We start from the raw sequence: 12,833 nt of genomic DNA on the forward strand, positions 1-12,833 counted from the left end.
GACGCTCGTCTCTGTCCAGACCCATACACTGGTCCAGCGCCTACAGGGGGTGCTGGTGGGGAGGGAAGAGTCCTGCCTAACTCCGGGAAGATGCTGTCTGGCTGGGGGAGAAGACAGACCTCCGGGAGGGGTGCAGAGCAGGGCCCACTGCGCCCAAGAGGGAAGGAGACCAGTGCCCGGATGGTCATGACAACCCAAGTGACCCGTGCTGGGCGGAGGCAGCCAGGAGGGGCTGCAGAAGATGGCTGGGGAGGGGCCAGCTTCTTGTGCCAGGAAGCCAGCAAATCCAAGAGCGCTGGGGGGCACGGGAGCCGGCCGGCGCGGCTCCCCTAGCCCCTCTCGGATCTGGGCGTGACCAAAATAAACAACACGACATCCACAGAGCAAGACAAAACCCAGGAGCGAATGAGCACACAGACACAACGGCCGAAGCAATCATGACCCTGGACTGAGCTGGGGAAAGGTGTGGGCTCGGCAGGACGCTTTTGAGATCAGCAGAACCTGCATGTGGACAACGAACTAGGCCACAGTACCACGTAACACTGGATCTTCTGATTCCGGTGAGTGCGCCGGGGTTATCCCCACTGATAGAAGAGAATATGCTCTCATCCTTATGAAGAAGCCACTACAGGTAAAGGGTGGGTCTCAAGAATACACTAAATAACTCAGAGAAAACAAGCGTGCCTGTGTGTAAGTGAGGGGGACGAATCTGGATGTATCTTTACACCACCCTGTGTAATTTTTCTTTTATGTGAAGTTTCAAAATTAGGAAGTAAACATTCAAGTGTGAAACATAAATGTGACAAATATGACTTAACTCGTTTCTACTCAAAACAGCCCATCTTCTCAGGAAACTAGGAGCTTCAACAGCCATGACAAGCTCCGTAGAGGACAGAGGACAGAGCAATGGGGGTGCACCCTGCAGGCCACAGGGTTGCCACCAGACCCGATGGGTCAACAGGAAGGAGATGGGCAAGCAAGGAGGACACGGGATTTACAAAGTTGGGTCTGAGACACCAGCTAGATCCGTATCCCGCAGGTCACCTCCCTGACCACTGATTGCCCTGCCCTACCCCGTCCCGTCCCCGGGGGCACAAGCACAACCAGGTGACAGGCAGGACACTTGGAGCTGAAGGGCCATCCCATAAGGGCAGCCAGCCATTCAGACGGTGCCCTCCGGCTGGTCAGTGGCTACCTCATGAGAGGGGTGCTGGCGACGGGGAGGAGGTGCTGCCGGGACGGAGCCCAGCACACGTGGCACGCAGAGGGCCCGGGAAAAGCGGCAGGCCTGTACTCAGGGCTCCCCACTGCACAGGAGGCTGCAGGTGCTTTGCTCTCCCCTGGCTTGGTCACCAGCAGCTGTGAACCTCTAGGAGATTTGAAGGGCACCTCACCACCCTGGAGCAACTAACACAGCCCACCTCTGAGAAACCAGGGAGTGACCCTGAACCTCTGGAAGCCCCCAGGACAGCCGACCGTACTGGCAGTGCACCCGCGCAGGAGCCCCAGGAAGGGAGGAGCTTCACCAGGACAGCCAACAGCCGCCACCACCTATCCCAGGCTGGGACTGTGCACATGCGCGCGCACACGCACACGCACACACACGCACACGCACACACCCCTCCGCTTCGCAAGCACAGGGCTCACCACAGGGACTCACCTGGGTTCTCTTCTCTGTCTGGGAATTTAATCTGAACGTTATAGTCCCGAGTAATCTGTTGGATTTTGGAACCTTTGGGGCCCATGACCGATCGATGGAATTTCTGGGGTATGGCGCATTCTATGGTCACCTGGGCTTCCTGTGGGGAGACAGAGCAAAAAGAAAACAACCGGCAAAGGTTAGTTGCTTAGGGTCAAATTCACATCCACCGCTTTCGTTTCCGTCTCCCTATAGCCACTTCCCAGCATATGGACGGCCTGCGGCGCAGGGCAGGGCCAAAGGGGAGGCCTCTTTCTGAAGCGCTTCCGAAAACGCGTACTGCCCTGGACTGGAACGTAACAACATCCCACTGCTCTGCAGACAAAGGAGGGCCCCTCCCCCACCGCACCGCAGGAGGTGCTGTTAGGTGCCATCCCTCAATGGATGACGTTTGGAGGCTGGGCTGGTCCACAAGGAGGGTGAGGTTCTAAAGGCTGGTTCAGAAACGCCACATGTTTTCAGGGGACCTCTCCCCTTGGGAGGAGCGGGGGGCGGCAGGTCCTTATGGGATGCCCACCCACCATCAGGAAGGAGGCTGAACACCAGACCCCTGGCGCTGCCGAGGGAGCGCCCACCCGCCTCAGGGCCCGGAACCCTGCCAAGCCTCCCGGGCACCCACCAAGTCCTCGATGATCTCCTGGATGCGCTTCTTGGCTGCCTCTACGCAGTCCTTGGCCCCCTTGAGGGTGACCTTGTCGCTCTGTGTGCCGGAGCGTGGGAAGCTAACCATCACGCCGCCGTACTCCTCAGCGATCTCGCGCAGGACCTGGCCTCTCCGGATGACAAAGTGACGGTGGTGCTTGGGGTCCACCAGCATGTAGTCTTCAACCACGTTGTCCTGCGGCGTTGCGAGAAGGGCGCAGTGTGACCCGCCCTGCTGAGCGCGCCGGGACCCCGGGGCCCCCAGCCAGGGCCCGGCCCCCACCAGGCCTCACCAGGCTCCGGATCAGGGCCTCCAGCTCCTTCTGGGCCTCCCTGACGGCGCCCTCCTTCCCTATGATGGTGATCAGGTCCTGGTCCCTGTCCTCAGCCGCCGGGAAGATGACGCGGGCCCCGGTGCTGTCACGCACCTTGCGGATGTTGCCGCCTCCTTTGCCGATGAGGAACTTATGATACTCCGGCTTGGCGCGGATGTCGACAGTGAAACTCTTGGTTTGCTGCAGAAACCAACCCCACGTTTGTTGGCCTGAGCCACCTGCCTGGGCCCTGGAGCAGGTGACGAAGAGGGCCTAGGGGATGGCGCTGTGAGGGGGAGTTCTCCTCACAGTGCCACCAACGTCCCTCCAAAGGGGGCTACTCAAACCTCAGCAAGCACACAGACGGACACCCGGACAAATGGTACTCGCATTTCCTCCCCTCCACGATCAGAGACACCAAGGTGGGGACAGCACTCAGCCTAGAGCCCCAGGCCTGCCACTGACCAGCAGTGACCAAGCTTCTGCAAGCTGCTCTCTATCTCCATCTGCAAAGGGGACGTGGGCTGGGGGGACTGCACCCGCACAACAGGAAGCCCATGGCACGCCGGGAGCCTCTCCTAGGCCCAGGCACCCACACTGCTCCCGATGCCAGTGGACGGCACCCTGTCCAGTCCTCACTCCCTAGGGCTCCAGGTGACCTACACACCACCAGCTGCAACCTCCAGCTCGGAGACGGCCAAGCCAACCAAGGCCCACATCTGACACCATGAAAGACCCTGGCCCAGCGACCTCGCTGAGATGCCGGTTCCTCTGGCAGAAGCGCCAGGAGAGTGTGAGGGGGACACACACCCCAGGCGGACAAGCCCATGCCGGGCAACCACCCTCCTTTCTCTTGTCATGAAACCCGGCCCCCAAGCTAAATGGTGAACAGCCTAAGTCTGTTATCTTTAAGTGCCGGTTTCACAAAACACCACTGAGAATCCTCAAGTTTTCAGACAGACACTCACAAATAGCAGCATTCTAAAAAAGCTAATGAGTTAGCTAAGCCCAGCCCAGAAACATGATACAGGATGATGCATCAAAACCAGGTGGGGTTCACCCCGGAAACGCCAAAGTTGGTTAAACACCAAATCAATCTAATATCTACACTAAAAAAAGAAAAACCAGGTGATCATGTCAACAGATCCTACAATGCACCCATTCCTGATAAAAACGCTCAGCACACTCGGAACAGAAGGGAACTTCCTCAGCTGCATAAAGAGCAACTGCCAAAGACCCAGAGAGCATCTCACGTCCCGCACGGCCAAGGGCCGAGGGCTGCCCCGAGCCCATGCCAGGCGAGGCTGCCCGCTCACCATGGCTACTGAACAGCGCACGGGAGGCCCAAGCAACATAGTAAATAAACAAGACACACAGGCGGTACGGGGCAGAAAGAAAAAGAACTGCATGTTCACAGATGGTGTGTTTCACCTGTAAAACTCACAAGAATCCACAAAAAAAGGTATTGTCACTGATAAGTGAGCTGTAGACCAGATGCATAAAATAAGGCCGATATGCAAAAATCAAATTTGCTTCCACATGTGACAGTAACCAGAAATTGAAGTGCCAGTTGTATAAAAAAGTACCATTTATAATAGCACTAAAAAACAAAACAGATATAAACCGAACAAAATGTGAACAAGATCTTCACGCTAAAAACTACAAAACACCAATGAAAAACCAGAGTTGAAAAACTGAACTGACGTGGACTGGAAGGTTCACAACTGCTGAGACAACAACACTCCCTGCTTTGATCTGCAGATTCAACATGACCCCAATCAAAATCCAAGCAGGATTTCGCTCTAGAAATTGACAAGCTGGCTCCGAAATGCATATGGAAAGGCGAAGGGTCTAGAATAGCCAGAGCAATTTTAAAAAGCACAAAGCTGAAGGTCTCCCGAGACGTCCCACAAAGCTGGCCATCCACCTGCGGTGCTGCTGAAACGGCGCCAAGTCCACAAACAGGGCGGCACCTGGGTTTTTAACAAAAGGGCAAAGGCGACTGAGTCAACGGAGAACCTTGGGAGGTGATGGTCAAAAGGTTTTTATTTGAGTGGCGGTCACATGAACGTATGCTTGTCGAAACTCAGAGCTGTACACTAAGACTTACTGTATGTAAATCATACTTGAGGGAAAAAGCCCCAAATAACAAGCCTAACAGCAAATTTTCTACACTGAATATGTAGGCATCCGAGTTGGAACGGCCCTTCAGTGGGGGCAAGAATCAGAGACATACAGGTATATATAGGTGCTTGCTACCCTGCCACACAGAGAGGGTGTGTGGAGGCCCCAGCGTGACAAGAGGACGGACACAGCGACCCTCCTGGGCAGTGCTCACCTTCTCCTCCGCCAGGTGCAGGAGCTGTTTCCGGGCCTTCTCCACGTCCGAGGAAGGGCCCCTGATGATCACGGTGTCACTTCCCGAACCCTCCACGGGGAAGTGGATGTGGACCCCACCGCACTCCTCCATGATGGAGCGGATGAGGCGGCCCTTGGTGCCGATGAGTGAGTTGTGCAGCTTGGCAGGGATGGAGACCTCCACCTCGGCTATGTTGGCCTGAAATCACACACAGCACGAGCGAGCCAGGTTTTTGTGTGGCGGGAAAGGGCAGACATGCCACGGAGGGAAAGCCGTGATGTCACACGAGATGTCTCCCTCAGGTGCCTGCAGCAGAGGCAGGGCCGAGATGCCCGAGGACCAACCCTCCCAAGAGCCCCGTAAGCAAGGACCCTGCCTCTACTCAAGGCGGAGCACCAGGGACTGGATTCACCTCCCACGTGACACAGCGACAGAACGCCGGAGACAGGAAGCCAACAGGCCAAGCCTGGTCCCTGCCCCCGGCCAAGCCCCCGCATCAAGGATGCAGCCCTGACCGTCCAGGGAGAGAGCAGCCCCCAGCACTGCAAGCCCATGGGCTGAACGTGCAGGGTGACCAGCTGGGCCAGGGAAAGGACCGCCACAGACCCGGGACTAAGCACCGCTGTGATCCCACCCAACAAATCTAAAAAGCAAGTCCGAAAAGGAGCAAACTGTTTTAAAGTAACTTAACGACGCTCAAAGATATTTATAGAAATGCAAAAATATCCAGCACCCACCAAAGTAAACTTGGTAACATTTAGCATCCAATAAAAAAAAAAGAACAAAAAAACCGGACATACAAAGAAGTAGGAAAAAACAACCCATCACGAGGAATGAACAATGGAAAACAACCCAGAAACGACACAGATGTTAGAGCCAGCGGGCCAAGGACACTAAAACAGGTATTTTCATCACTAGACTACACAAGGTCAAAACGCCAAAGGCAAGGCTGAATGTGTCAAAGCATAAAAACAGATGGCTGAAACTGAACTTGTAGAGATGAAGACAATATATGGAAAGAGATGAAGACAAACTTGTAGAGATGAAAACAATATATGGAAGACAATATCGGTGTAATCACAGATCAGACATCACAAAAAACTAATGAACCTGAAGAGACTGTTGAAAGGAGGAAAAAAAGCACTCCTCCTTCCCAACCAAATAAAAAAAGCACTGGTGGACAGCAGGGCAAGGTCAAGCTGCCTAACACCAGGTAATCTGAGTTTCTGGAGGACAGAAAAAAATAGTAAGAAATAATGACCCAAATATTTCCAAATCTGATGACAACTCTAGCCCCACATATCCAAGAAGCTCGATGAGAGCTTCAAACTCCAAAGAAACATGAATGAAATTACACCAGGACACATCGTTTAAGTTGCTAAAAGCTGGTCATACGATCATTAAACAGGCCAGAGGAGCAAGGATCACATCAGGTGTCTCGTCGGAAACCATGTTAAGTGAGAGACACTGAGGCAAAGCCTCGAGTGCTGAACGAATGCCGCCAACCTGAGGATGTGGGGCTGGTGGGGATGCGAGATGGTGCAGCCACTGTGGAAGACAGTCTGGTGTTTCTTACAAAACCAAATGTTACTTTTATGATACAATCCATCTTACTACTTACTACTAAGTAAAAGAAGCCAGTATGAAAAGGCTACATGCTATTCCAACTATTTGACATTCTGGAAAAGGCAAACTATGGGGCCAGTGAAAAGACTGGTAGTTGTCACGGTTTGGAGGGAGGGAGGGAGGGATGAACAGCTAGAGCGCAGAGGATACGCTGACGTGGGTATATTTTCTTATTAAGATGCATGCAGGGTTTACGGTATGTCGACAAAACAGTGGCGGGGGCAGGGCTGGATGCCCACTGTTCTCAGCTCCTTACACTGCGTTTCAAGCAGCATCAAGTCACCTGAAGGCCGGCTGTGGGAAGTTGAAGATGTATATACCAAACACCCTAAAGCAACCACTAAAATAAAACAGAGGTATACCCAATAGGCCAAAAACGGAGGTTAAAAGGAATCATAACCCAAAAGAAGGCAGAAAAAGAAGGCAGAAAAGAGAACAAAGTAGATGGGACAAAGAGAAACAAACAGCAAGACAGCAGGTTTAAATCCAAGCGCTCTACGTAAAATAGTCACATTGAGGGGGCCAGGGGCTGGGGAGAGGGAGGAAGGAACTGTTACTTGGTGGGGACAGAGTCACCGTTTGGAAAGATGAAACAGTTCTGGAGGTGGCGGTGGTGACGGCTGCACAACAGTGTGAATGGCCTTAGTGCCACTGAACTGGACATTTAAAAGTGGTTAGGATGCTGAATTTTGTTTTTCAAACTTCACAATTTTAAAAATGGAAAAATTATAGTCACATTAAATGTAATTTAATTAACTTACTAAGTGTATGTAATAAAACTTGCCATACATACCACACAAACATATATAATTACTAATGTGATTAAAACGTAAACACTTTTATTTAAAAGACAGAGATTGTCAGACTGAATAAAAAAGCAAGCTGCCTAAAAGAAACTCACTTTGATAAGAGAAAAAGTAGATTTCAGAGAAAAGAATATTACGAGGATTAAAAGGAGATCATTCTACAATGCTGCAAGTTACGTATACTAGGAATGAGAAAGATGACATTACCAGAGACAGGAAAGAGATAATACGTGAACATTAAGAAAATTTTTATGCTAGTTAACTTGACAACTTAGATAAAAGAGGAAACCCCTTGAAAGACAGACTACAAAGCTCACACAAGAAGGAACATGATCTCCTGTGATGAAGCGTCACCTGGCAGTGAAAAGCAGCACTGACACATGTGACAACGTGGTGAATCTGGAAGGACCTGTGGTCTGAGAACAGCGAGGCCTGTGTGCGGGAGGAGGCGCCACGGTTCCCCTCACACAGTGAAGCAGGAAACTCACCCCAACCCACGGCGGCGCGGAGACCAGGGTGGATGGGGGGGCGCGCCAGGAGCCCAGTGGGGCAGAGGCGGGAGTGAAGGGGGATGAGGGTATTTCGGGGTGACGGTGTGCGCTATCTGGATTGTGGAGGTGACTCCAGCGGTCAAAACTTACACTGCACACTTTAAACACGTGCAGTCTCTTGCCTGTTAATTTTTCAAAAAATTGAAAATAAAAAAGTAACACCTTCAGAATGAGACGATTTCCAAGCACCTGAGTGGGACAAGTGGCAGGCATCCCTCGGTGGCCCACCCGGCCCCGCGCCCCAGGCTAGAGCACCCCGCCACACAGCGTCCCGTTACCAGGTCTTTCTGGATGGACAGAATGCGGCTCCGGGCGGCCTCGCAGTTGGCTCGCTTGCCTGTGATGATGATGGTCTCCGAGTTGCTGTTCTCTGCAGGAAGGTCGATCTTGGTGTTGCTTTCTTCCCGGATCTACAAGGAGTGAGGGGACCGTGAGGGGCTGACTTCTCAGGGCTGGGCAGCAAGGCTCCCTTCTTCAGCTCTAAAGCCAGAACAGCGCAGGGCTACGGGGGCAGGGGGGGCAGAGCCAAGATTCGGGAGACACGCCGGCCGGTCACCTTTTTAATGTTTGCACCTCCTTTCCCAATGATGTTCTTATGAAACTGTTTGAAGATCGGAACAGAGATTGAATAGCTATTTTCCACCTAAAAAACACAAAAGATGGTACAATTAACCGTCGTATTACAGATTGACTTGTCCTTCTTGTGCCTGAAGCTGGGACGGGATGACAGGATTCTGCGACCTACTTCTCTCCCCACCTGACCTCCAGAGATTTGTCACAGGAAAGGTGAGACAACTTATCCGACAACTGACCAACCGGGCGTGCCAGTCAGCTACCGCAAAGTCCCTCTCGTGAAGAGTGGTCCGCGAGAGCGCCTGCGATCTGTTACACATGTGTTCTACAATCCAGAAGTGCCTGGACACACACCAGCTCTGTGGGTGTCATAGCCAGGAGCAGAGGTGCCTGAGGATGGGCAGAGGCCAGGATGCCAGGCCTAGGAGAGAGCTCAAAATGCCCATCAAGGCAGCAATCCCCACCCTCCAGGGCAGCGCTGGGAAGCCCTCCCCATCACCCCTCTGAGGAGGTCAAGTCCAAGCCCCTGAGAACCCCTGGAAAGCACGGAGCACCTGCAGCCCTCCCACCAACCGCCCTCAGCACTTTCCAAACTGCCTCTTCGCATTCCAAGTTCTGAGGAAGATATCAAATCAGTATGTGACTTCTCAGGCTACTTGTGTAAACCTCTCTTCTCCTTACTGGGTGGGAGAATTTCTCTGCCTAGGTATCTGAAGACCCCTCAAGAAACAAAGCAGGGACTTCCCCGGTGACGCAGTGGCTAAGAATCCGCCTCCCAACGCAGGGGACACGGGTTCGAGCCCTGGTCCGGGAAGATCCCACATGCCGCGGAGCAACTAAGCCCCTGTGCCACGACTTCTGAGCCTAAGCTCTAGAGCCCGCGAGCCACAGCTACTGAGCCCACGTGCTCCAACGACTGAAGCCCACGTGCCTAGAGCCCGTGCTGCACAACAGGAGAGGCCACCGCAATGAGAAGCACGCGCACTGCAACAAAGAGTAGCCCCCACCTCGCCGCAACCAGAGAAAGCCCGTGGGCAGTAACGGAGACCCAACACAGCCAAAAATAAGTAAATAAATTAATTTATGAAAAGAAACAAAGTAACTCTGCACGGGAAAAGGATTTCTGCTGGTCTAAATACCGTAGGGTGGGGGTGGGGCTGCCCCAGTGCCCGGGCGTGCTCCTCGAAGCAGGGGTTCTGGGGAACACCCCCAGCCCCCTACTACCCTTGACACTGTCGCACAACAAAGGATGGAAAACGTCCCCTTACCAGATCTGCCACCATCTTCTGCATGTATTTTGTGCATTTTTCCACCTCATTCTTGGGCCCTCTAAGCTGGACAATATCACTTTTCTGTGCTGGGTCTGGAAAGTTGATGATGACCTAGAACAAATCATCAGGAGACCAAGTTTGATTATTAGTGAGGACTGGATTCCAAAATACTGAACCAAGAATGTCTTTGGGAAACCTTTACCTCTGGGAATTTGTCCCGAATTTCACGGATCCGTTCACCCTTCTGCCCAATGATTGTGCGATGAAATCTCTGCTCAATGATTAGATCCTTGGTACGCTCGTTTTCCTAAAAATACAACTGACCACAGTGAGGGGCGCCCAGGTGCACCCCTGCAGCACTGCCAGGCGTCAGCGGCTGGCAGAAAGCACCCCTCGCGGAACACCTGCTCTCGCCAGCAATGCCCACGCTGCATGTTACTCTGGTTGTGTGTTATTCTCCTGGACAAAGCAGAACGAAAAAACGGAGTGTAGGACCCTTCACCCAGAAGTGCTATTGCAGCAGCTCATCCAGCAAATTCTACTTAACGGGCGGGCTGCGAGGCTTCACCCTCTGCACAGCCCTCCTGAACACTGCGTGGCCCGGACCGCGTCCCTGTGCGGACGATTAAGGAAGAGTGGCTCGACACAGGGCACTGAACCCGTGTTGGCTCTCACCCTCCTCCAGAGGTCCTATCAAAACGTGGGAAGTACAAGAAAACAAGCAGAGCTGGAACACAGAGACACACACTAACAGCCACGCAGACACTTCAAACAATTCTGGGAGGTTCTGGATCAGACTGGCATCAGGGTGACAGAGAAACAAGGGTTCAGCAACCCAGTACCAGGATAAGGCACCCCAGAGCAAGGATATACCTGTCTGCATTTGACTCAGAAAACCAAGACACGTGTGTGAGGGCTGGTGGCTTAGTCTCTGGGACGGGGAACAAGGCACCACCCCCACGCTGGCTGTGCAGATAACCACAGAGCCATGCTTCTTGACCTTGGCTGCACACGAGAATCACCTCCAGAAAAGTCATCACTGCAGCTGGGACTCTGGGGTCTGGCCAAGGCTGAGCACCCAGAGCCCTAGCACCTCCCTAGCACTACATGGGGCCCTGGGGATGGGGGGGAATGAAGGAAACTCGGTACCAGCAAGTCACGCCCGCACCGGCCACCCTCTAGGACAGCACAGGAGGAAGGTGCTGCCACACAGCCCCAGCCCCAGCCGCGGGCTCACCATGCGGGAGGCGAGCTCCAGCAGCTCGCGCTTGGCCTGCTGCACGCCCTGCGGGTCCCCCTCGATGCGGATCAGGTTGCTCTTCTCGCTGTCGGGAGGGATGCGCACAGACACCTTGTACTGGTCTTTGATTCTGTTTACTGAAGAACACAAAAGGACACGCGCAACTGGATGCAGAATCTACCTTGCGCCACCAATGACTCACAACGCAGCAGGACAGGGCTAGAGCCCTCCCCAAAGCTAACCACTCATCCCATAAGCAAAAACTCCACAGCAAGACCTTCCATGTTCTACAAGGAGCCAGGTATGGACCACATGCTGGCACCTCCCTGAGAACTTCCAGCGTCCTACGGGGAGGGCCACTCGGTGCCTGAGATACAGCTGGTCTGGGCATGGCCAGGGCATTTCTTATGTGGAGACAGACAACTACTGTTCAAGTAAAAAAAAATTACTCTCAAGAATATAATAAAAATAAGCCATTAAAATCCAGAAGCTCCCACATTACCTGAAGATAAAAGCACCCCCATCGACCACCTTGGAGCCCATGGGAGGCCATGCTGTCTAAGGAGACTCCATCGTCAGCTCAGCTCCAGCCTGAGCACTTCACTGTCTTTGCAAAACCAGTGGAGCTGTTGACAACCCTCCTCCTGTCACCTTCTCTAGACAGAAATCCAGGCTCCCACACCCTGGGGAAGCCTCATCACCAGGAAATGGGGTCAGCATCTTGCCCACCATGTAGTAAAGGGGAACCAAGCTCCTTAGAGGGTCGCCAAGGAGGGATGTGAGCAAACACGGACACAGCCATGAGCCGACCCACTCGGGGGCTACTGTTCCAGGGCGGAACCACACAGGACAAGAGCCAAGGACACAGAAGCTGGGTGGCAGATTTTAGATGAAAGAAAACGAAGGTGAGGAACTGAACCAGAAGAAAACGGAACAGACACAATTCTCTGAACAATGCAAAGTGGCTCTGCACTTCCCAGGGAGCAGAAACCAGAAATTAACATCAGAACTGCACTTCCTTACATTTTCTGTTTAAGAAAACACTGCAGTTAAACAAAACAAAAAACAAAAGAAAGAAAAGCAAATTTATGGTATGTGCAAATTTATGGTGTGTGCAAATTTATGGCTCAAGCAGCACTAACTGGTGTCACTCCCTGTGGGCGTTTGCCTGTTGTTTAAAACGCTCCAGAACTCACAACTGACACCAAATAAAGCAGCAGCAACTAACTAGCTTACGTTTACTCTGAACAAAGAATGGACTGCACAGGGCAAAACCCAAGAGGGCAGAGGCACACAGAGGCATCCTACCTACACTGGCGGGGGCTGCCCGCTACCTCACCTCCACCAAAGGTCACACACAGGGGACAGAGCTGTTCTCAGGAGCACCGTGATGCCTAGAACGGCACTGAAGTTAAACTGAGCAAAGCAGTGGATTTCAAAAAACGTCCGACATCCGCGGATTCAAGCGGAGCGCTCACTCGGCACGTTCCAACTTGGGCACGTTCCAACTTGAGCCGGTTCAGTCCGCGGCTGGCCAGCCCAGCAGGGGCGTGGTCAGGGGTGCATGTGACGATGGCAGACGGCAGACCCCAACCCAGCAGGTCTGGCTGAACTGTGAGGACACGGCCCCCTGCATGCCTTCACGACCAGGCTCATCACGTTCACCTCTAGGCCCATCAGCTCCAGGCCAACCTTGGCCCTGGGGGAGGGCCCCTGCTAGGAGTCTAGGCTGCACCCCCCCCCCCCGCCCCC

General features: G+C 53.2%; 1 protein-coding gene across 1 annotated transcript in view; it reads right to left on the reverse strand.

Annotated features, from left to right (window-relative positions):
• The window catches only part of HDLBP (high density lipoprotein binding protein), a 29,884-nt gene that overhangs the window by 5,535 nt on the left and 11,516 nt on the right, over positions 1 to 12,833 (reverse strand). The window contains 9 exon segments of the mRNA XM_007472087.1: positions 1,661 to 1,799; positions 2,319 to 2,537; positions 2,635 to 2,856; positions 4,994 to 5,212; positions 8,276 to 8,407; positions 8,554 to 8,640; positions 9,839 to 9,952; positions 10,044 to 10,148; positions 11,079 to 11,262. Of these exon segments, the coding sequence (XP_007472149.1) occupies positions 1,661 to 1,799; positions 2,319 to 2,537; positions 2,635 to 2,856; positions 4,994 to 5,212; positions 8,276 to 8,407; positions 8,554 to 8,640; positions 9,839 to 9,952; positions 10,044 to 10,148; positions 11,079 to 11,262 (1,421 nt within the window).

The sequence above is a fragment of the Lipotes vexillifer genome, unplaced genomic scaffold, assembly GCF_000442215.2.
Source record: "Lipotes vexillifer unplaced genomic scaffold, Lipotes_vexillifer_v1.1 scaffold988, whole genome shotgun sequence".
In the NCBI taxonomy this organism is placed as follows: domain Eukaryota; kingdom Metazoa; phylum Chordata; class Mammalia; order Artiodactyla; family Lipotidae; genus Lipotes; species Lipotes vexillifer.